This window comes from Triturus cristatus, chromosome 9, assembly GCF_964204655.1.
Source record: "Triturus cristatus chromosome 9, aTriCri1.1, whole genome shotgun sequence".
Taxonomy (NCBI): Eukaryota; Metazoa; Chordata; class Amphibia; order Caudata; family Salamandridae; genus Triturus; species Triturus cristatus.
The window spans coordinates 40682312-40708483 of NC_140592.1; the positions used below are offsets into that span (position 1 = coordinate 40682312).

General features: G+C 47.1%; 1 protein-coding gene across 2 annotated transcripts in view; it reads left to right on the forward strand.

The window, feature by feature from the left end:
- The window catches only part of IMPDH2 (inosine monophosphate dehydrogenase 2), a 340575-nt gene that overhangs the window by 308165 nt on the left and 6238 nt on the right, over window positions 1-26172 (forward strand). For both annotated transcript variants that reach the window (XM_085624345.1, XM_085624344.1), the window contains 2 exons: window positions 2077-2220; window positions 3009-3092. In XM_085624345.1, coding sequence (XP_085480471.1) covers window positions 2077-2220; window positions 3009-3092 — 228 coding nt within the window. The remainder of the gene's footprint in view (window positions 1-2076; window positions 2221-3008; window positions 3093-26172) is intronic.

Here is a 26172-nt window from a genome sequence, read left to right on the forward strand (position 1 = left end):
TCTGGTCGCTGCCTCTGCCCCTCCTCACCTGTGTGTGCGGCACAACATAATTCTGAGGGCACTCTTGGGCACACAACGAGGACGTCGCTCCGTAGGGTCTCAACCTGCCAGCAGTCCCAGCCCTGTGTTGCCCTGGAATACGACCGCAGGGCATAAAGAAGATTGTAGGCCCACCACAGCAGTGCCACATAGCGCAAGTCCCAGCTTCACTTCACAGTCCTGCTCCCGAGTCCAGCATCCTCAGTGGGTATAGCCAGGGGGAAAGGGGGGCCACAGAGGTGACCACATCGTCCAGTCGGCACATAGGGTGGGCCCCGCCACATAGTTCCTCACCCGTGCACACCAGCGCAATAAAGAGACCACTGGTGGGCTCACCCAGTTAGATGGCTAGCCCTGGGGAGTTTGACGCTGGCAGTCCCCAGTCAATGCAGCCCCCAGGGTGCCTCCCACTAGCACGCAATGTCCAAGCAGTCCCAGGGCCCAAGCAACGGGCCTCGCGTGGCCAGGTTCCTGGGCCTCACACGTTGGGAGCCAGCAGCACTCCAAACTCGGCTCCGCCTCCTCGTCGTCCGGAGCTCCATACTGGCTGCCGGGCAGGCCCCTCACCACAGCACACAGGTCATGGCTTCGTCTGAGGTCGGAGACACCTCAGCACACCACCGGGCGCACAGCACTCGCCTTCTCCTCTGTCCGGCCACAGGATAAATGGGCAGATATTGCGGGCTGGAACGGGGGCCCGGTCGGAGCGAGAAGGTTATGCCGCCATCTTGGCCGGTGCCAAATCACGCCCCTCGTGCTGGTACATATTTGTGGTCTGGTGTGGCATCCCCAAGACTGATCCCTTACAAGCAGGCAAGGTCTTGCAGTGGACACTATTTCATGTTAGTTGGCAGCTCTTTTGGCCTTTCTGTATTTGCTGGACCAACTGACCTTGTTGAAATCTTCCTGAGATTTATTAAAGGTTTGCTACATATGTCGTCTCCCAAACATTTTGTGACGTCACAATGGGACCTTAACTTGGTCTCCACGTTCCCCATGTGTATACCCTTCGAGCTGAAGCTTAGCTGTTCGCTGCACCTCCTGACCTTAAGACAGTCTTCCTCATGGCGATTACATCCGCTTTTTGCATGTGGGAACACATTTAGTGCACCCACCCTACAGAAACTTTTACCCAGGCAAATAGGTGAGGATTCCAGTAGCCTACTTAGCTAACGCTGTGTCCCCTCAGGCAGTCCATCTTACTGGTGTTCTTTGTTCCCCCATGCCCCTCGAAAGAGGAGAGGTTCCATTGGTTGGACACCAAAAGCGCTGTAAGTTTCTATATTGATCCTACTAAGGACCACTGAGTGGACAATCTGCTTTTGTGGTATTGAATGGAGTGAAAAAAGGAAGGCTGTACAGAAGAGAATCCTGTCGAGGTGGACAGTCATCTCCATTAAGATCTGCTGCTCTGGCCAAGAAGCAGTCCCCAGCAGGCCTGAGAGCCCAACCCACCAGGGTTAAGACCGCTACCACTGGGATGGCACACAGCATTCCTGCCCTAATGTGCCAGGCTGTCAAGTGGGAATTGATGCATACATTCATGCAGCACTACTGTGACAGCCAGATCTAGTGGGAAGGAGGTGTAGTTGCTTTGGTCCTGCAAGACCTTTTGGTCTGAGTCTACACAAAAATTGATCACGTGGAGAGGTACTGCTGTGGCATCTATTATAAGGTGAGAAGTCTGCGCTTAAAGTATGCACGACTGAGAGCCTTACCGAAGTTAAGTAACTTGTTAGGCGCATTCAGAAATCAGAATGTGCCTACAATAAGAAATTAAAATACAGTACATGAAAGGGATATTACTTTGTCCCACATATTATTTAATGTGCACGTGCCGTACACTGCCAATGAAAGCCCTGGTTTCTTATACCAGGCATATGCATTACCATTAAGCAAACCACTTGAGTATGGGGCGTTTAAATTTAAGTACTACTTTTTACATATTGTTAAATTTCTTTCCAAGGTGCAAAGGGCTGTTTCTTTATTTTTACATTCATGCTTGTCCTAATATAATATTGATCTTTATCTTCTCAGTGAGACAGATAAAATAAAAGTGGCACAGGGTGTCTCTGGTGCTGTTCAAGACAAGGGCTCCATCCACAAGTTCATTCCATATCTGATTGCTGGCATCCAGCACTCCTGTCAGGACATTGGTTCTAAGAGTCTCACGCAACTCAGGTAAGCATGCATCTCATAAATAAATTACTGTGCTGCCTGATGTACTTTATATTAAAGCCACAACTCACTTATTTTAATTACTGAAATGTGATGTTTTTATTAACAACCTCCTTAAATATTATTGAGATGAACATTCTAAAGAATCCCATGGTGATTAGCAAATAACTGCTGGTATATTTTCACGGGTCCAGTTTGCTGGTGAGACAGTAAGCAAAAAATATGTCCATTTTCATTACCACTCCAGCTGTTGATTCACTCAGAAAGGGTGACAGACACTTTGATCTGGTCACACTGAAAATATGTAGACTAGATTTTAATTGTCACAGCTGTATCTGTTCAATTCATGGGCTGTATGTTTTTCTTTTGGAGTAAAGGTATTGCAGGCAACTGCTAGGTGGATTAATTTGATGGTTAAAATGCACCTGTTTCAGCATGTCTGTAGGGTATATTTTGAGTAAATAAAAGAAGGAACCATTGATGTCATTTATATATGTTCTTGTATTGGGTTTACTTAATTTAGTTCTTTGCAATGCCTCGTGGTGCTCCTTGTAGTGCAATTTTATTTGCTATTTTATGTGGTGTAATTTATACTTGTAATGTTTTGTATACATGCTGCTTAAAACTAAAATGCCTATGGGGCGTGCGGTTGATGTGTTATCTGCTCTGTCGGTTCCTGGGCTGGCGCACTTTGTTTAGATGAGTTTCAACTTTTTACTTGGAGTCTCTTTACTGCCCATATTGGAGTGTAGGATCTGTCCTTCAACTGAAATTTTCTTTTGGATTCTCAGAGCAATGATGTATTCTGGAGAGTTAAAGTTTGAGAAGAGAACAATGTCTGCACAAGTTGAAGGAGGCGTACACGGACTTCACTCGTAAGTTCATTATCTTTTAATGTTCCTGTTCCACACATTGATCAAAATGTTATTTTATCTTTAACAGTTTGCGACTTTTTAATTGATAAGATATTTTATATGCATAAGAATGTATTTCAGAAATTAACTGTGCTTGTTATATATATATATATATGTATGCCCAGTCTGCCAACCTAATGGCTCCCGGAAAGAGTGCAGCCCACAGTGTTAACCTACCACTGCCACATTGTAATCCCATAATTCTACAGTGCTCGGGATGTCTCTAAGTAGAGCTCCACATGAGGTTTAGAGTGTTTTCCTAGTTAAAATGTATGTTCGAGGCATATGAGCTGCAGATCACACACTGAGGATAAGATCGCCATCTGGTGTTGGGCTCGGATGATTGCAGGTTGTTGTTGTCTTCGGAAGAAGCCTTTGGTCACGAGGTTGGTGACTCCTCCCCTGGACAACAGTGCGCATGGGCATCCACTCCATCGTCAGATTGTTTTTTTCCGCCATTGGATTCGGATGAACTTTTTTCCGCTCCAGCAGAAAACTTTCAGCAATCCATTTAATTCTTCAATCTTCTTTCCATCGACATCGAAACCATCTCGGACCGGTTCCGGAAGCGGCTGATGGACAGGACACCCTTCAAGAAATGCCCCCGGTGTGGAGTGAAGTTCCCCCACAGTGATCACCACGAGGTTTGTAACCTCTGCCTGTCGCCGGAACACAACGAATCTACCTGTCCAGCTTGTTCTGCTTTCCGTTCCAAGAAGACCCTCCGGGACCGAAGAGCTCGACGCCATATTATGGCCAAACCAGCTCCAGAACCGGAGGACATCTTTGCTCAGGATGTTCCTGAAGATGACACCGAAGATCTCGATCGTGTCCAAGGCCGACTATTCCGATGACCTCATCACTCCAGGGCAGCGTGTGAGTACCAACCCCCCTGCCCCACCCAAAAAGTCATTGGTCAAGACTCCGCCAGCTGGGCCCAGTCGAGACCGGAAATCCTCTTCAGAAGCCCCGCCCTCGGGCCCGGCTCCGAAGACATCTAAGCCTGTAGGTGGCTCGGGCTTGAGCAAACCTCATGTGATTGTACCTATAACACCTTCGGCACCGAAAACTCCACTGTCGGCACCGAAACAGGCTTCAAGACCGAAATCTCCTTCGGCACCAAAACGTTCCTCGGCACCGAAGTCTCCACCGGCGCCAAAACGTTCTTCGACATCGATGCCTAAAAGTCCCTCGGCACCGAAAAATCCATCGGCACCGAAAAATCCATCGGCACCGAAAAATCCATCGGCGCCGAAATATCCATCGGCGCCGAAAAATCCATCGACGCCGAAAAACCCATCGACGCGGAAACCTCTGTCGGCACCGAAAAATCCATCGGTACCGAAAACTCCGTCCACGCCGAAAAAAGTTCATAAAGACCCGAAACGGTCATCACCGCCACCGCCTTCGGAGCCAGATGAACTTTTTCGCCCAGATCCTACTCAAAAGCGGATCTACATCAATCCCGAAACCGGACATGTGACTGCCGTCCCATACAAGAAACGGAAGCTGGACATCACACCACCTCCAGCTCCCATACGGAAGAAGGACTGTGCTACTTCACCACTTCGTCCTTCCTCTCCTTTATTACCTCCTAACCCGTCCCCCCTCCTCCTCCTCCTCCTCCTTCTCCTTTACCTTTACCATCCCCCTATCATTCACCTCCTCCACAGGATGATAATGATGACTTGGGGGGAGGGGCGGACCCTCATTTATTTAATGATCCTGTTGATCCAAACGACCCTTTTACGTTCCCAGACACAGCACCCGTAGATGACTGGTCTTATCCAATACCTGACATGCCTGACCCCACTACCTACCCCAGGCCACTGACCTCATCCAAGAAGGCAAATTAATATCTAATGCCTCCATTAAATGCGCCTTAGATGCAGCAGACACTGCTTCTAGGGCGGTCAATATTAGCGTCTTACTCAGACGACATGCCTGGTTCCGTATTTCCGGTTTTAAACCGGAGGTTCAAACCGCAATTCTGGCTCAACCTTTAAACCAAGAGCAGTTATTTGGCCCTGCAGTGGATACTGCATTAGAGAAAATGAAAAAGAATAATGAAACTGCCAAGTCTATGGGAGCACTGCAGTCTCCTCAAACCCGGGGTTCCTTTCGTCGCTCCTTTTATAGAGGAGGCTCCAAAAACACGGGAACTGAGACCACATCCACCTTTAAAAATTCGGGACAAACATCCCCTAACAGAGGATATTTCCGAGGAGGTTATCGGGGAAACAATAACAAAGGTCGAGGGCGGGGCAACAACAATAACACCCGCACCTCCCCAGCCACTAAACAGTGACTTGCCACCACTCCCCCCAGACCATTCCACTCCGGTCGGGGGGCGGCTCCAACAATTCCTACCTGTCTGGACTTCCATCACCACAGACAGGTGGGTAAGACAAATTATCCAGTCTGGCTACTGCCTCGAACTCATACAATCCCCCCCAAACATACCGCCCAAACATACCGCCCAAACAACGTCCAATGTCCTCACATCATCTCTCTCTCCTCAAACAAGAAGTTCAATCCCTGGTACAAAAACATGCGATAGAACCAGTCCCTCTTCAACATCAGGGAACAGGGGTATATTCTCTATACTTCCTCATTCCCAAAAAGGACAAAACACTAAGGCCCATACTGGATCTCAGACTACTAAACCAGTATATACATTCGGATCATTTTCATATGACCACCCTCCAACAAGTCCTCCCACTTTTACAACAGGGAGACTTCCTTGCCACATTGGACCTCAAGGACACGTACTTTCACATCCCTATGCATCCCGCTCACAGAAAATACCTACGATTTGTGGTAGATGGCCAACACTATCAATTTACAGTTCTCCCATTCGGAGTAACAACAGCACCCAGAGTGTTCACCAAGTGCCTAGCAGTCGTGGCAGCGCACCTCAGAAGACAACAGATCCATGTCTTCCCCTATCTGGACGATTGGCTCATAAAAGCCAATACTCACCAAAAATGCGTTCTCCACACTCATCGCACGATTCAAACTCTCCACGATTTGGGATTCACTTTCAACTACCCCAAATCCCATCTACAACCTTCCCACTTACATCAGTATCTAGGAGCAACCATAGATAAATCCAAAGCCATTGCTTATCCCAGCACTGCCAGGATAGCCAGTATACAAAATCTCATCTCTCAATTTCAAACTCATCCATCTCTTCCAGCAAGAGTGTTCATGCAGCTCCTAGGCATGATGGCGTCATGCATCTCCATAGTCCCACACGCACGACTTCAAATGCGTCCCTTACAGGAATGTCTAGCACAACAGTGGAACCAAGCTCACGGACAACTTACCGATCTGGTGTTGGTGGACAGTCGCTCACTTCGCTCACTGAAATGGTGGAACACCATCAACCTGTCCAAAGGGCGACCGTTCTTAGAGCCTCTTCCACAAGTTGTGCTAACTACCGACGCATCTCTCACAGGGTGGGGAGCCCACCTCCTTCACCATACCACTCAGGGCAGATGGACCAGTCAACAAAAACTGCTCCACATCAACCACCTGGAACTCTTAGCAGTGTTCCTAGCACTAAAATCCTTTCAGGTACACCTAAAGAACAAAACTGTCCTCATACGCACAGACAACATGACGACAATGTATTATATACAGAAACAGGGAGGGACACATTCTCTCCAACTGTCCCAACTGGCACAGCAAATCTGGAGATGGGCAATTCCCCAAAACATCTACCTGTTAGCAGAACATCTCCCAGGGATCCACAATCAGGTGGCCGACCTCCTAAGTCGCCACACACAGCAGATCCACGAATGGGAATTACACCCCAAGGTTCTACTCCCCTTCTTCCAAAAATGGGGACAACCAGACATAGACCTGTTCGCCACTCCCGAAAACACAAAATGCCCAACCTTCGCTGCCAGGTTTCCACACCCACAGTCTAAGGGCAATGCCCTATGGATGAACTGGTCAGGCAGATTTGCGTACGCTTTTCCGCCTCTCCCACTAGTTCCATTTGTGGTACGCAAACTGAAACAACAGTCGCTAACACTAATACTAGTAGCTCCCACTTGGGCACGTCAACCGTGGTTCACCACACTTCTGGAACTATCTTTAGTTCCACATCAAAGGCTACGCCTCTCCCCGGATCTATTAACCCAGAACCATGGAGAAATCAGACACCCAGATCCTCAAACTCTGAACCTAGCGATCTGGCTCCTGAGGTCTTAGAGTTCGGATACCTCAATCTCCCTCCAGACTGTATGAATATCATAAAGGAAGCCAGACGACCTACTACTAGAGCGTGTTATGCCGCGAAATGGAAACGATTTGCCATCTACTGCGCTAATAATGACATACATCCATTGGATGCTTCCATCCAAAACATCATTTGCTATCTACTACACTTGCAAAGATGCAATCTAGCGTATTCCTCTATACGTTTACACCTAGCAGCCTTAGCAGCCTACTTGCAAAATAGGCAACACCTGTCCCTTTTGAAGGTACCAGCCATCAAAGCGTTTATGGAAGGTCTCAAAAGAATTCTTCCCCCAAGATTACCACCTTCCCCAGTGTGGAATCTCAATGTGGTTCTAACAAGCCTTATGGGTCCCCCATTTGAACCTATGCACAAATGTGAATTACAATTCCTAAAATGGAAGGTAGCTTTCCTTATCGCAATCACTTCCCTACGAAGAGTAAGTGAAATACAAGCCCTTACACTAGAGGAACCTTTCTTACAACTACACCGTAACAAAGTGGTTCTTAGGACAAACCCTAAATTTCTCCCAAAAGTGATTTCCCCTTTCCACCTTAACCAATCAGTAGAGCTACCAGTCTTTTTCCCAAACCCAGACTCCGTAGCTGAAAGGGCACTACACACCTTAGATGTCAAAAGAGCCTTGCTTTATTACATCGACAGGACGAAACCTTTTTGAAAGACAAAACCACTCTTTGTTGCTTTCGCACCACCACATAAAGGCAATCCCATCTCCAAATCCGGTATAGCCCGGTGGATAGTTAAATGCATCCAAATATGCTACCAAAAGGCTAAACGTACACTTACAGTTCCCCCTATGGCGCACTCCACGCGTAAAATAGGGGTTTCTATGGCCTTCTTAGGTAACATTCCCTTAGAAGACATTTGCAAGGCAGCCACGTGGTCTACCACGCATACCTTCACTAAACACTACTGTGTTGATGTGCAAGCCAAACAACAGGCCTCAGTGGGCCAGGCTGTCCTAAAAACTTTATTTCAAACTGCTGCAACGGATACAGGCGACCACCGCTAAGGGGAAGCACTGCTATACAATCTATCCTCAGTGTGTGATCTGCAGCTCATATGCCTCGAACGGAATATGCTACGTACCAGTATGCATCTGTTCTTGGCATGTAGAGCTGCAGAGTCACACACGCCCGCCCGCCTCCCCGGGACCTGTATCTGTTCCAGCATCTGTCTTACTTAGACATTACACATGGACATCCTTTCTTTCATTCCTATACACTCCATCTTTTCCCTTCATGGCGAAAAAACAATCTGACGATGGAGTGGATGCCCATGCGCACTGTTGTCCAGGGGAGGAGTCACCAACCTCGTGACCAAAGGCTTCTTCCGAAGACGACGACAACCTGCAATCATCCGAGCCCAACACCAGATGGCGATCTTATCCTCAGTGTGTGACTCTGCAGCTCTACATGCCAAGAACAGATGCATACTGGTAAGTAGCATATTCCTTACTTCAGACTGTACGTTTGGTGCTTTGTTACTGGGGTACAACGTATTCTAAAATCAACTTTAAGGTTATTTAGGACTTGACTGTCCTTCAAAGTATTGTGCTTCTGCTTGTGTTGATAATCTGAGCATAGTCTATGGAAAATGCATTCTAAAGTAGACTCACTGAAAGGTCGGCTTGACTATATTAAGGTGCAAGTTTATAGACCACTGTGTTATCCCTGTGCACTCTTAACGATTAGACAAAGTTCAAAGAATTTATGTTGGTGCTCCTTGTGTCACGCGGAGTCCCCCCGCGTCTTTAAAGAAATTCGTATGTAGTGAGGAGAATCACCTTCTCACAAAACAAGGGCGCGCAGTAAACAATGAAACTGAGTTTCTTCATCAATTTATTAACTTCATAGATTGAGTTTCAAAAATTCATCCAGTTGAATCTCTGGTTGAAATATCATTTCCAGATATAATTATACATAGTAAAGATCGTTCTTCGTGAGCACATTAGACATCCACCCAATGCATTTCGGGTCAATAATATCTGACCCTTCTTCAGGGGTCTAAAAATGAAATGAAACAGGACCATTAAGTTCACTGTCCTAAATAAATAAACAACTATATAAACAGTAAGGTCAATGAATTCAAAACGTGCAACAAACGCAACAAATGTGATGCACAATACACAAACAGTTATTAAAACAAACCAAGTTAAATGGTGAGCAAGAGAACGAGACATAAGGAAAAGTTAACGAAGCGTGCGAAAAGTAAGTGTGTGATTGGAAAAATAAAAGTTAACGAAGCATACGAGAAGTGAAGTGTGTGATTAGAAAAATAAAGGTGAAGGTAACCCAGGACCGAAGCCCAGTTTAAATGAAAAGTACAAGCATAAAATGAATTAAGGAGTATAGCAAGAGATCTAACAGTAACCCGTTTAAGAACCCGAGTGGAGCGTAGTTGAAGTACAGAACCACAAACTTACTGGAAACCAAACGGTTTTCTCGTGTCTAAGGCTCTGCAGTTGGCGTGAGAGTTCAACGTTGAACTGGATAACAGATCAGAATCACCCTGTGATTGGTCAGTATATGTGGACTAAGTCACATGATGAGGGAGCAGACAGTGTGGACCAATCGGTTACGCGATCACGATATGGAAACAGTACGCGAACCTATGAGAGTCAGGCTGACTAAAAAATACGGGTGAGGAAGCTGGCGGCAAGGCCAATACAGCGGCCAGACAAGTTCAAGCCGTGTAGAAACGAGGTGTTGGGAAAACACTAGAGAATAGACAGACTCAAAGTTAGAGTGAAAAAATAGAGTGAAAAAATAAGAAATAAAAAATAGTGAGGAAATCAAACAGAATACAAACAAAATATGAACGTATCAGTAAACATCATCATTCAGTAACATGATCAATGAATTAGTCATGACAGTAAAATAAGAGACCGGATACCACTTTTTGCCAATGTAACTATGATCAGCAGACTTAAAGAAAACAAGCATATTCTATGCGATCATTCAACCCAATGGGGTGGGAACAATTTAGCTTTTTTAATCCAAAAATATTCTGTCCTTAGTCTTTGTTTAACAGGATCCATGTCTCGGCGTTGTGTGATCTTTTCAAGTATTGTGAAACGCAATGATCGCATAGAATATGCTTGTTTTCTTTAAGTCTGCTGATCATAGTTACATTGGCAAAAAGTGGTATCCGGTCTCTTATTTTACTGTCATGACTAATTCATTGATCATGTTACTGAATGATGATTTTTACTGATACGTTCGGCGCCGAGCTCACCGCAGCAGACGCGGTCGACGCACAGAAGAAGTGCGCCCTCGGGCACCACAAGGCACCCACACCTTCGGCGCCGACAACGAAGCCTGTAACCTCCACAGTCAAAATGGCCGCCTCGGCTACGTCGACGCCTAAAGCACCGATGCCGAATAAGTCCTCGACTACGTCGACTATCGATGCATCCCTTCAAACCAGTGACCCCCTTCCAACAAAAAAGTCGGGGTCGGCCTCGACGCCTACTACCAAGATGCCCACCAAACCACCATATCAGTTTGCTGTGCAGCAGGTCTCTGCATCTCTACAACGCATCCGTGACCAGGTAGCCCTCCACTCTACCTCGGGTCCCGACACTACCTCACCCTGTAGAGTGCACTCGGAGCCCACCAACATTATATTTGGGCTGCCACCGACATCGGCACCGAAACTCTTTCAAATTCGGACACGTGTCCTCCACACACAGTCCACCACCTCTGGCCTAACAGAACAAGACTCTTCAGGGCCACAATTTATCGACGCCGACACTGGCAGGCTAATGCTCCACAAGCGCAAAATAACGCCAGTCAGGGAAGAGGTGCCATACAAAATTCCTCTTAAACGCAAGCTACCGGCGGAGCAGGAACCAGTGCTACAAGAACACTTCCATCCCCTCCAACTAGATCCGCAGTCCTTTTCTCCTACCCCTTCTGAATCGGACCCGATGCAGGAATATGGTGGGGACGATACCATCTACCCCGGGGACGCAGATCCCGATGAACCACAAGACCCTGATAAGGCATGTGATGACCCCACAGACCAAAGTATCGCGCCACATACTCGGGATGCTCAACTCTACAATATTAAAACGTCTCCTACAGAGGACACGGCCGCATTTAATGCCCTTATCGAACGGGCTGCTGCTCATCATGGGGTGGAGCTACATTCTGACGCCATTGAGGAGGACTTCCTGCTTGACACTTTCGCATCTTCAGAAAGGACTGTCAAGACTCTGCCCATGCTTAAAGGGGTTCTGAAGCCTGCCAAAGACACTTTCAAGGACACCACAGGAGCCCGGGTGTTAAACCCCAGGATTGAAAAGAAATATAAGCCTGCACCTGGTGACCCTAAATACATTAGGGGTCAGTTGCCATTAGACTCTATGGTGGTTGCCAACGCTCGCAAAAGAGCCCACTCACAGACGACTGGTGATGCTCCTCCCCCAGACAAAGAGTCAAAGGTCCTTGAAACATCGGGCAAACGTGTTGCAGCGCAAGCAGCGAATATCCTGCGCATTGCCAATACACAGGCACTCATGGCACGTTATGACAGGGCACATTATGACACGCTGGAGTCACTGCTCCAACATCTACCAGAGGAGTAGAAAGAGTCAGCGGAACTCCTCATTAGAGAAGGACAACTCCTCACTAATGTATCCATAAAATGCGCCCTAGACGCAGCTGACACAGCGGCCAGGACAATAAACACAAGTGTCATGCTGCGACGCCATGCCTGGTTACGCACCTCAGGCTTCAAACCCGAGATCCAAAACAATATCTTCAACTTACCGGTTAACACGGAATTTTTATTTGGCCCAGACGTTGACACTACCCTAGAGAAAATAAAAAGACAGACACTGCCAAATCTATGGGGGCGCTACAAACGCAACAATTCCGTAGTGGCTCCTTTCATCGCACTGGAAATAGGGGAACGTCAAGGGGTCAGGGGTCACAACAACAGTATGCTAAAGGTGGCACACAAACCACCTACGACAAAAACAAAAGGGGTGGATATCGTGGATCCAGCACCAAGGGCAGGGGACGTGGATATGGCAACACCAGGTCCTCCCCAAAGAACAAACAGTGACGCCATCTCCCTACCCCCTGACCACTTAACACCTGTCGGGGGACGACTCCAGCTGTTCCTGTCCGCATGGAAGAACATCACCACGGACAGGTGGGTCAGGGACATCATTCAACATGGGTACTGTCTGGAACTAACTTCCACTCCACCCAACATACCACCAAAGCACCGTCCTATGTCAGCCGAACACTTGGATTTACTCCAGCAAGAAGTGCTTGCTATGCTCGCAAAAGGGGCCATAGAAGTAGTGCCCATCGCCCAACAGGGCACAGGAGTGTACTCTCTGTACTTCTTGATCCCAAAAAAGGACGGCTCGCTCAGACCTATCCTAGACCTGCGACCCCTAAACCTATATATACTATCGGAGCATTTCCATATGCTCACCCTCCAACAGGTTCTCCCACTACTCAGTCAGGGGGATTTCCTAGCTACGCTAGACCTGAAGGATGCATACTTCCACATACCAATACACCCTTCACACAGGAAATACCTCAGATTCACTATTCAAGGGAATCACGATCAGTTCAAAGTTCTCCCCTTCGGAGTAACAGCACCCAGGGTCTTTACCAAGTGCCTGGCGACAGTGGCCGCGCATCTGCGAAGAAAAAATATTCACGTCTTCCCTTATTTGGACGACTGACTAGTTCAGGACAAGTCAGCACAACAATGTGCCACCCACATGTCCCACACCATTCACCTTCTTCACGATCTGGGATTCTCACTAAATTACCCAAAATCAAGTCTCCAACCTGCGCACGTACAACAGTACTTGGGCGCGACAATCAACACTCTGGCTGCCACAGCTCAGCCAACTTTAGTGAGAATCAACAGCATGCAACTGCTGATCTCAAAATTCAAACCTCAACACTCCCTTCCGGCGCGAGTGTTCATGCAGTTGATAGGCATGATGGCCTCCTGCATTTTCATAGTCCCACACGCGAGACTACATATGCGCCCGCTTCAGGAGTGCTTAGCACGTCAATGGAATCAGGCTCACGGGCAACTAAAAGACCTAGTGTTGGTGAGCGGTCGGGCATACAACTCTCTGCATTGGTGGAATCCACAAAACCTTTGCAAGGGCCGACCGTTCCAAGAGCCTGTTCAACAAATACTGACAGCGGACGCGTCTCTCCAGGGATGGGGAGCTCATGTACTCAATTACACAGTGCAGGGACTATGGACTACAAAAGAAGATGCACATCAACCTTCTGTAACTGATGGCAATCTTCCTGGCAATGAAAGCATTCAAAGTACACCTGTGCAACAAGGTCGTGTTGATCCGGACGGACAACATGACTGCCATGTACTACATACAGAAGCAGGGAGGAACACACTCTCCACAGTTGTCTCATCTGGCTCAGAGCATGTGGAAGTGGGCCATTCAGAGGAACATATTCCTCATGGCGGAACACCTCCCAGGCAAGGACAACCAGATGGCGGATCTGCTCAGCAGACACAGCCACCAGATGCACGAGTGGGAGTTACACCCATCAGTACTCCAACCGTACCTCCAGCAGTGGGGTCATCCAGAGATCGACCTATTCGCCACAAGGGAAAACGCAAAATGCCAAAGCTTTGCCGCCAGGTTCCCACATCCACAGTCGCAGGGCAATGCGATATGGATGAACTGGTCCGGCAGATTTGCGTATGCTTTTCCCCCAGCGCCATTGATACCACTGGTGGCACGCAAACTGCGACAGCACTCACTGACACTCATCATGGTTGCTCCAACATGGGCACGCCAGCCATGGTACACCACCTTTCTGGAACTTTCCGAGGTGCCGCATCAAAGGCTGCGGATCAAACCCGCGCTTTTGACGCAGAACCATGGAGAAATTCAGCACCCAGATCCGCAACAGCTGAACCTGGCAATCTGGCTCCTGAAGTCCTAGAGTTTGGCTACCTAAACCTGCCACCTGACTGTATGGAGATCATTAAGGAAGCTAGGAGACCCACTACCAGAGCTTGCTATGCAGCCAAATGGAAGAGGTTTGTCATTTATTGCATCAACAATCACATTAACCCGCTAGACGCATCTATTCAGAACATAATCTGCTATCTATTACACCTATACCGATGCAATCTGGCATACACCTCAATACGTGTCCATTTAACAGCAATAGCAGCCTATCTCCAAAACAGGCAGCACCTCTCTTTATTCAGAGTGCCTGCCATCAAAGCCTTCTTGGAAGGACTTAAACGGGTGATTCCCCCAAGGCACCCCCCTGCACCGGTGTGGAACCTCAACTTGGTCCTCACCAGACTAATGGGTCCACCCTTTGAACCTCTCCATTCTTGTGAGATTCAATTCCTCACCTGGAAAGTGGCTTTCCTGGTTGCCATCACTTCCTTAAGAAGAGTTAGTGAACTCCAGGCACTAACCATTCAGGAGCCATTTATACAAGTTCACGCAAACCGGGTCGTACTATGTACCAACCCCAAATTCATGCCTAAAGTAATATCGCAGTTCCACATGAACCAAACCATTGAACTGCCTGTTTTCTTTCAAATCCCACAAAATGTCGCTGAGAGGATGCTCCACACACTAGATGTAAAGAGGGCCCTCCTGTACTATATTGACAGAACTAAAAACTTTAGGAAGACTAAACAACTCTTCGTTGCCTTCTCTCCACAACACAAAGGCAACGCCATTTTCAAAGCAGGTATAGCCAGATGGATCGTTAAATGTATCCAAATTTGTTATCAAAAAGCTAAACGCACATTAACGATTCCACCACGAGCCCACTCAACACGAAAGTTAGGGGCGTCCATGGCTTTCCTGGGAAACATTCCTTTACAGGAAATATGTAGAGCAGCCACATGGTCCACTATACATACATTTACCAAACACTACTGTGTAGATGTACACTCAAAACAGCAGGCAGCTGTAGGACAGGCTGTTCTCAAAACTCTTTTTCAGACTGCTGCAGCTGGCACGGGTAGCCGCCGCTAATAGGAGGTACTGCTGTGTATTCTATGCACAGATATGAATTCAGCAGCCCACATGCCTCGAACTGAATATGCTACTTACCAGTATGCATCTGTTATTGGCATGTAGGGCTGCTGACATTCATATCGCCCACCCTCCTCCCCGGCGCCTGTAGCAGCTGCAGCTCTCAGAATTACTGTATAGCATGGTCATCACTTCCTGTATCTACTCCATCACTGCCACAATGGCGAAAAACAATCTGGGGATGGAGAGGATGCCCATGCGCACTGTGGTCCAGGGGAGGAGTCACCCATCTCAGGATACTTCGAAGACTCTTCCAGGACAACAATGTGCAATCATCCGGACCCAACACTAGGCGGCGATCTATGCACAGATATGAATGTCAGCAGCCCTACATGCCAAGAACAGATGCATACTGGTAAGTAGCATATTCAATTTCCCCCAGCAACCAGGTCATCCAAAGCTGGTATCCGCTTCACTCCCCAACATCCAAGAGGGATTCATGCATTCATTTTCACACTACACTAATTACAAATTGGAGAAGTGTGGTGTGTGGGTACTGTTTTTCTGACAGTTGCGGTAGTCCGAGTTTGTGGGGGAGAAGTTAATTTATTTAGTGCACACTGATGCCAGGCCAACCATGCTATGCGCACATCTATCAGCATAGTCCACAAGACACCATCTGTACTCAGATTGACAACTTGGAAAATTTGAGGTCTAAATTCACATACAATACTTCAGGTGCTGGTATACATAGAGGCATTTCTGATGGGTACTTCTAACTAGATTCCTTGCCTTGTTGATATTCCCCCATGCATCACACTGTATCCAGAAATCTTTAGTGCAGTTCTCCTGTGTGCCAATAGATCTCTGCTCTGACCTTGTTCTGATCCAAAAGGGACACGCTGAGCCACATATAAAGTGCCACACATGCCTGCTCAAGCCAGTTCCTTTCTATCTGCACATTCAGACTAAGATCCAGAGGTTCTCTCTAGCTGTTTAAAAAAAGAAATCCTAGCAATGAGCAAGGGAAATGTCAGCCCCTAAAACAATAGGTTTTAAACCGTGGTGGAACTGTTGCAAACAGATGTCTGTGATGAACACTCACGTAGTCTGTTTGTGGTGTCTGGGGTTGGAGCAGAACTCAGACTTGTGGCGGCTGCTCCCAGGTGAGCCTAAAGGCTATATGGGACTAAGGCCAAATTCAATGTTGCCAAACACAAGATTCCGTGCCATGACTGGTTGAAAGTGAAAGGAAGGTTCTGTCCCCAAGTCGTTCCTGTCGGAGTCATTGCAGTCTAAGCCATTGGGCAAGTCAAAGAAATAGTGCAAGAAGTCAAAGTGGAAATATGCCCTTTCCTGCCATTCTCGATCTCCAAAGAGGGCTTAAAGGCATCAGAATGCATCCTGGTTTTGCTCCAAATCTCCATTATAGCAGGGTTAGAGCTTGGTACCGATAAACCCTAAATTTTCAGGCCCATCGAGAACATTGCAGCTGCACACATTGGGCAATTTACCAGCTCCCTCTGGTGTGCCTTCAAACCCCCTAGGATCTGCAGGAGCCTCCAGTTGGAAACTGCCTGAGGGTCAACCCTCGGCACAGTATGTGCCTCTTGGAACCACATCCGGTTCTACACCAACCTGGTGTAGGCTTAGGCCCCGATTCCATCTCCTGGCCGGCTTCTTACAGTGATAGTCTGTGCCGGATGATGTGCAGCTCATAGTGCTATCCGACTCTGAGCTGAATCCACCTTGACTGGTGCGCAGCCACCCAGCAAACCTTCAGACTGATACTTTGCCCTTACCATATAGTAGGTTTCAGACTTCACACATTCTTTTTTGCATGGATTCAGACAGCAATAGTAATGATGACTGGGATAACTATATTCCCCAGTATGAGCAACATTGGTGTAATAGCTTCAAAATGCCATTGTGCTGGACAGTTAATCAGACATGGGTCTTGCCCCTTCCCAACTCCCAAGCGGAAAGTGCCTTCTCCCTGTGGTTATGCACAGAGCAGTAGCAGTCTGAAACCTAAACAAAAACGGAACTCTTGCAACCTGGCAAGGCTCACAGTCGCTATTGCCATTTGAGACTCTTTTGGGCACTTGGCCAATGCCTTGTTTAGACCGGTTGCTTGTTGCCATTGCTTTGCACCAGATGACCCTGCCTTTCTATCACATCTGACGCCAGAGTTTTAGTACAGGCTATCACCAGGAAAGTCAGTCCCAGTGCCTTTCCTATCACTTCGCCTGATCGTGAGTAGGAAAAATAGAAACATTTGAAAAACAGATTTTGTTTTACAAGACTTTCTCAGATCAGTAAATGCCAGCTGTTGTTCGACTTCTACTCCAATGCCTCTTGGGGCACACTGGCGCCCATTTTACCAGTTGTTCTGGAGACCTCCTGGCGTCCCTTACCCAGGCTACCCACGATGCAGCAAGTTTGTCATCTGGACTGGAAACTAGAAACAACTGCAACTGATAGTTAGAAAACACCATGGTTACCAGTGTGGCTCTTCGGCATCCTGCCTGGATGTGGTCTATGGACTTCTCCAGCGACGTACAGGCACTTGATGTCTCTTTCATTTCAGCTAAAAGGTAGTCTTGGTATTAGAACATTACAAGGAAATCGTAGTCATGGCACATTCCTTTTTCTGCTCCCACAAGATAATTCTACTAGCATGCTTTCACCCTCTCCGTGGCTACGGTAGAAGGTTTTCACTTTACCAACGCCAGACTTCTCCACCCAAGCAGGCCTTTCATCCCATCAGTGGCGGGCCGCTGTTCTTGGGGACAAGGAGGATAGCAGAGACGTGCAGCTCGGTCACTAGCCTCTCCTACCACCGCTTTAGTATGTTCTTGTCAGCAAAGTCTTCCTGTCAGGGGCAAGATCTTACACTTACTCCAACAGTGGCAAGGCACCACTACAGACAAGCAAGTACTAAAACATTGTCAATTGGGGCTATACCACATGACGTCACCTGTCAGCATGTAGGAGAACTGCTCTAAATGTTTCCGGATCCAGTCTGACCCCTGGGGACTATTCAAGTTGAAAAATTTGCGGTTAGATTATCCACCAGGGACCTCATTCTTGTATGTGCTAATGTTTGAAGCCTGGGTAAAAGTCTTATATTGTGCATCTATGGCCAGCATAATGCAAAGTTTTATCTTATCGGCGTCCCTAGAAATAACCAGAGTTACGCTGCACGGATTTTCGGTATTGCACATCTCCTTCACGATGGGAATAGAGCCAGTCTCTGCCAGCATTGTGTGGTAGGAGGCCAACATTTTATATTTAGGCGGATATTCTCCATATTTACAGATGGTATCCCCCTGATGCCAGCATGCCTCCACTTCGGTCCCCTTTCAGGCATCTTAATGAACTGTGCAAAATGAGAAATATTCCCTGTGACGCGCGTCACCTCCTAAATGCACAATTCCTGCAGCTATTTTAATCATAGATCACATATCTGGGCATCTGGGTTTATAGAGACTTCAGAGTTGTACTGCAAGAAAACTATGACCAATAGTGAGGCCTAATTAGTGAGGTGGCTTAAGCTGCCATTTTCCCTCCACAGTAGGCTTGGTTTAGTTAAAATGATAATCCTGCCTAGATAGTTATACATATTTGCCAACATACCTATTCCACTGAACAGGTCTTTTTTCTGCATTTGAAGTGAAGCATAGCTCGGTTAATGTGGCTAGGCAAGCAACCTATATTTAAATGGGAAACCCTAACACTGCTATTCAGAGGGTGGCCTAGCCAGCCTCGTGTGACGGTTGAAGCGGATTCCATTTGTCTGAACCATTTGTAAACAGCCATCTACTCACCCCACAGCTGCTCACTGGGAGAGATGCACTGTGCAGTGCACATTGTGGTTGGTTGTGGTATGGTATCCGTTGTAGAGCGAAGCTGGTGGCATTGTATGCTCCTACTTTGCTGCCGGCCTTCAACCGTGCTGTACAGCAGACGTGCGTCTCTAGATCAAACAAGCAACTTGATTCTTTAATTTTTTCATATTTTTTTTAGATTTGACCACGTTAGGCAACATACCCTAATAAGCCTTCCTCCCCTTGGAAACTTTAAAGAGCTGAATAGAACGCATAGCGTTAAATATCCTCTTATACTTCAGAATAAGAGTAGCCTCTAGTTGGACTGACACACATTTTCCAGCTCCCCCGCAAACATTTGACCCTTCAGAAAAGCTCCTTTTAACTCCTTGGCTAAGGAGACTTATCTAGATTGTATACAGAGATGCAGAGCAAAGATAAGACATGTTTGCACTTAATACATTTCGAATTTCTGCCCAGAATCTACTGTGCTTGTGCATCTCTGCACAGAGTGGGTGTGAAGGCTGAAGCGCACTGTGCCAGATGTGGTTTAGCAAGTGCATATTTTATGCATGTGTTGTGGTACTGGCTGCTGATGTACAATTGTTGGATAGTGATGCTGAAAGCAAATACACATAGTGGGCTGTATTGTGCTTCAGTCCCCTAGGTGGCCCAGCTGGGGTACTGTCAAACCGCATATTCATTGCAATGTCAGTGGTATTGGAGAAGAGAAGGGTCTTCATGCTTTGAAGTTGCAGACCATCGCCTAAAACAACTGATCAGCTGTGACATGTCATACTGAAGGGAACAACTAAATGCATATTTGGGACTTTATGCCCCCTAAATCGAAACTGAAATACATATGGGCATCACTCAAGTCATAGTTAAGTACTGATAGAAAAACATCCAGTGGCATAGAGAGGACGGACAGTTGATAACCATACTCGAGAAATTGGCGCAACTGTGTACGCAAGCTCTGAGCCAGCACAGGGTGGGCCCACACTTGAAGATGCATTGCTCTTGTGCTGTAAAATAGAGCTATATTTAATCAAGATGTTTTAGACAAAGTTGTTTACGCCAAATGCATGCCATGCTGCCTTGTAGACGCATGGTGTAAAACTTCACAGCTAAAGTGGAAATGAAATTGTGATAAATTTACACTCGTTGAGTGGCCAGGGTGTTAGATGTTAGTTTATTTTGCTTGTATTCATGTAATATGTATTATTAAATTCCATACAAAATGGACCAAGGGAAGAGGATTCTGATTCCTATTTGCATCGTGTTTTATATACATCTAAGCAGACGAGACCTTGATGTGAAGCTTGGAATTGATGTCTTATTTTAGACATTGGCAATACACCTTATTGGTTATCTCCTAACAAAAGGCTTTGGCAATTTATTCAAGGTAGTGTGGGTTGGGCCACACCCCTTTACTCATTTCCTGCTAACTCTGCTTTGATGTTCGATGCCATTTGTGAAAAGCTTGCAGCTGTAAGTCACCTTCCACCCAGCCCCAATGCCTTGGAGTTTCTTTGCCAGAGTATTGACTACAGATATGTTGTGCTACAGAAATACCACCGCCAGAACCCAATCATAAATGTTATATATAGCAGGAGGAGTCATTGTCTTCAAATTAAGATCAAAACCAAAATTGTGTCAAAATACCCCTTTTCATGGAAGGGCAAGGCGAGGGGTGTACAGTGCAAGAAAACATTGCAGAAGCCTCTGTAGGTCGGAATTACAAGAAGTGACTGGCGTGCAATGTGGCATGCTATGAAATTAAGGACCATGAAGGAATACTCACCCATTGAGGCAGAATGTTTTATTGGGGCATTAGCGGTGATAATTCATTATAAACTAGAAGTATTAAGACCTTGCCTTTCCAACATGGCGGCCGATATTGATTGAAAGTCCTTGCAGTTCTTTCTTGCCATCATTTTAAACTCCCCAATGAGAAGGGTGTATATATTATTTAAATGAACTCAATGTTATCCAGTATTGGGGTATCTTTCATAGATTCACATGCCTGAATCGTTCCCCGTCGCCGAGGCGGGAGTCTCGGTAGATAAAAAAGTAGTGCCAAAAATAATTAGTAGTAGTAGGCCCAAAGAAAAAAGGCCCTAAGGCCTATATCTTAGAAGCCTATCTACCTCGTTATGTAAAATAACCCAAGAATTGGTAACAACCAATCAGACATCAGCACCCTTCTAGAACCCTCTCAGCAGAGCCAGCTCTCCTCAGATTTTCACCGCACGTCGTGTGGAAGGGAGTCTCCCTGAGTGCTTACTCAGTTTCTTCTTTTTCTTCAGTAATGTCTGACAAGAAAGCTTTGTTTAAACCCTGCAGGACCTGTGATAAGAAGAGGGTCCATGTAGACGACCAGCATGAGGAGTGTATTTACTGTCTGCATCCTAAGCATGTTGCTAAGGACTGTAGAATTTGCCGGACTTTCCCTCCCAAGACCTTAAGGGACAGAGAGGCAAGAGTATTATTATGGTTGAAATCTTCCTCGGCTGAGGAGGATGACAGGGCCTCGACATCTAGCAAAAGGGCTAGATCTATTGATAGTTCTTCCAGTGAAGGGAGAAAACATCATAAGGCCTCTCATGTAACTTCTGACCATTCACAGAAGTCACAAGACTCTGAGAGATCCAAGAAGTCTTCAGCTTCTAAAACCGTGAGTAAATCTCAGGTTAAGACTTTGTCAGTGGGATCGTCATATACTATCTCTGTGACTTCTGCTGCTCCTCTGTCGACGGCTACAGTCTCCACTACTTCAATATCCTCACCTATCATGTCTCCTAAAACATCTAAGACTCCGTCAACAACTGCGTCGACGTCTAGCATGAAGGAAGTTCTGTCAATGACCTAGTCGACGAAGACCCTGCCGCTGACGACGAAGACCCTGCCGCTGACGACGAAGACCCTGCCGCTGACGACGAAGACCCTGCCGCTGACGACGAAGACCCTGCCGCTGACGACGAAGACCCTGCCGCTGACGACGAAGACCCTGCCGCCGACGACTAAGACCCTGCCGCCGACGACTAAGACCCTGCCGCCGACGACTAAGACCCTGCCGACGCCTCAGAAGGCAGCAATTCCGTCGACGAGGGGAAGCCCGTCGACGAGAGGTTTCCTTAAAGCGATTCCACCAACTACTCATGTTACGCCTATTGCGTACACGCATATTCACTTAAAAACATTTCACAAACAGGATTACAGTAATATTTCTCCTTTGCTGCCTTCGCATATCTTAGACTCTTATGCAGAAGGGGATGATTTTGAAGAGGAGGATGATGAGGGTCCTTTCGGAATAGCTCGGCACCCCTCGGATTTACATATAAAGTGTCAAGAGGTGGATGAGGAAGAAGACTATCATGAGCATGCTTACCAGGAAGGCCTTGCTACACCAGTTTACAGGCATCCCTCAAGGGATTGGGATCGTAGAGAAACTAGTCATCTCCCGCCTACACTGATTCAAGATCTTCAGGCCATGCTGGCGGATTACCGCCAATGCTTTCCTCCACAACAACCTCTTCCTAATTTACAACCGACTGAAGAGTCACATACGGACATTCCAAATTCGCCGCTTCACCCTGCTGGTTCGGGGACGCAATCACACCATGATACCATTTCCTCTGATGAGGAAGATATCGAAGAAGGTGAGGTACCGGATAAAGACACCACTCTGGATCCTTGGGATGACTACATTATTCCCATGCCTTCTCCACCCATTCCTCAGCCATCGGATTCTCCTCCAGAGGATATAGGTGGCTTTCACAATTTAATGCAACGTGCCGCAGTCAGGTTTCAACTACCAGTCACTGTGGAGCATACGGATTGTTTCCTCCATGATTTTAAAGAGGAGCAAAGGAAAATTACCAGAGCAATCCCCATCATCGATTTTATATGGAATGAGGGGTTAAAAATTATGAAGACACCTGCTTCCGTACCTGTGGTCCTCCCTCGTATTGACAAGAAATATCGTGCTCCTCCAGAAACGCCTTCTTGTCTAATCGGTCATCCCCGACCAGATTCCGTTATATCGCAGGCTGCTCAACAAAAGTCCAAAAATCCAGCTATGCCAATATCAACGCCGCCGGATAGGGAAGGACGAAGATTGGATCTTATCGGTAAGAAGTTCTCTACTATGGCGGCAACTTTTATCAAAGCTGCAAACTCCTTGGCCATACTTGGTCGCTATGACCGCCAGATGTGGTCAGAATTCTCGGAACTTATAGACCTCATTCCTGAAGATCGTCAACAAGAGGCAAGAAAGATACTTCTAGAGGGAGAACGAGCCGCATCGGAGATCATAGACTGTGCTCTGGATATTGCTAATGGCAACTTGCAGGGGCTGCAGTTCTTAGGCGTCAAGGATGGCTTAAGGCAACATCTTTTAGGCCAGAGGTTCAAGCCAAAATCATCGATATGGCCTATGATAGAGAATCCTTATTTGGGAAACATATAGACGAGGCCCTCCTAGCGATCAAGACGGGTACAGCTAAGTCACTAGCTGCTCTCCAATACAAACGGGGATCTTTCCGTGGTGCAAGAGGGCGAGGTTTTGTATCAAGGGGAAATTATCAAAGTCAGCAAAACAGACAATATCAATCTCAATATAGACAGCCTTATGGACGATCATCATACAGGCAATCTTCTTCGAATAGTTTCTCTCGTCAGGGAGGAAGAAGGCGATCGAACAATCAAGGTCGCGACGCCAACAAGAAGCAATGATTTACGCTGGATGCCAGTCATCCCTCCTTCCCTTCCAGTGGGAGCAAAGATAACAACTTTTGCACACAATTGGGAAGAGATCACCTCGGATCGTTGGGTCATCGATAAGGGTGGGCGTAGTTCGCGAAGTAGCACTTCGCGAAGCTACGCAAAGTGAAGTTCGCACTACGCGAGCTACGCGTAGCACTTTGCGAACTGCGAAGTAACATGTTCGCACTGTGCAAGATGTTGTTTTCAATGATTGCACAGTGCGGACAAGCAACCGGCACTGTGCAATCATTGAAAATGGCATCTTGCACAGTGCGAGCTGTAGTTTTCTGCTGCTCGAGTAGATTTTTCCTCGAGCTGCAGCTTTCTCAACGCGAACTGGTAGTTTCTCATCGCGAGCGGTCGCGAGCATACGCGACCCCTCGCAATGAGAAACCTGACCTTCTCGCGTTGTGAATCTCGCCGGGAGGTTTATTTTCCATGCTCGCGATCGCGAACAAGGAAAAAGTCTCGCCAGGATGTCATTTTGCTTGCTCGCGGTCGCCAACTTGACGTTGAGGACCGCGAGCAAGCAAAAAATGACCGCAGCACTACGCAACACTACGCTACGCGTGTTCGCACTGTGCTACGTGCAGTTCGCGTAGTGCGAAGTAGCGCGAACTTCGCAAACTACGCGAGCGTAGCGTAGTGCTTCGCCCAGGCCTAGTCATCGACCTAGTCAGAAACGGTCACACCCTGGAGTTCTTAAAACAACCTCCTACTGCCCCGCCCAGGGGTCCCCCTCCCCCTCATCTTCACTTATTGTTCAAAGAAGCTTTAATAATGCTCCGCAAGAACGCAATAGAGAAGGTTCCTTCGTCCCAGAAGGGAACCGGGTTCTATTCTCGATTTTTCCTCATAAAGAAAAAGTCAGGGGAGTGGCGCCCGATTCTGGATCTCCGCAAGCTCAACAAATTTCTAAAGAAGCAGAGTTTTCGGATGGTTACGCTGGCCGAAGTTTTGAGCTGCCTGAACAAAGGGGATTTTATGGCTTCTCTGGACCTGGAGGACACGTACTTCCACATTCCTATCCTTCCCAAGCATCGCAAGTACCTGTGATTTGTAGTGGCTGGCGTCCACTATCAGTTCAAAGTCCTTCCGTTTGGGCTGAAATCTGCTCCAAGAATTTTTACAAAGTGTCTCACACCAGTAGCAGCGACTCTAAGATTACAGGGAATACAAGTATTCCCGTACTTGGACGACTGGCTGCTCAAAGGCCCTTCGAAGCAGACTACCGTAGAGGCAGTTTCAGCATGCCTAAGTCTATTCTCAAACTTAGGCCTCACTCTCAACAAAAGCAAATCTCAACTGCTTCCTCTTCAAAGGATTCAGTTTCTGGGAGCAATGCTGGACACCAGACAATGCAAGGCATTCTTGTCAGAGGAACGTCAGCTTCGTTTACAAAAGCTAGCACTATCAATCGCAAGAAGAAAGTCAGTTTCTGTCCGGATGTTTGCGTCTCTTCTGGGGATGTGTTCATCAACAATAAATCTTGTACCTTTAGCACGGCTCCGAATGAGACCTCTGCAGGAGCAGTTGCATCTACAATGGAAACAGGCCGTAGGATCGTTCAACGACTCATCATGATAACACCTCACATGATGGTCTCTCTGCATTGGTGGTCTCAGATGAAAAACCTGGCTCCGGGCCTTTCTTTTCTAACATCTCCTCCAGAATTCGTGGTAACAGACGCCTCCATGGAGGGATGGGGAGGACATCTCCAAGATTTACAGATTCAGGGACGATGGTCCCAGGAATACCGCCAACAGCATATCAACAGATTGGAGCTTCGCGCCATTTTTCTCACTCTGCAAGCGTTCCTCCCAAGGATTGCAGGGGCCTCAGTGCTGGTCCGGACGGACAACACGACCAGCATGTATTACATCAACAAGCAGGGAGGAACGAGGTCACTGTCCCTTTCGCAGGAAGCTCAGGAACTACGGGAGTGGCTTACAACACACAAGATAACCTTAAGAGCGGAGCACGTCAAAGGCCTTCACAACACTTTGGCCGACAACCTAAGCAGATCTCTGGCAGGCTGTCACGAATGGGAGATAGAGCAGAAGCAACTAGACGAAATTTTTCAATTATGGGGCAGGTCAGCCCTGGATTTGTTTGCTACAAAAGAAAACAAGAAATGCCGCTATTACGCAA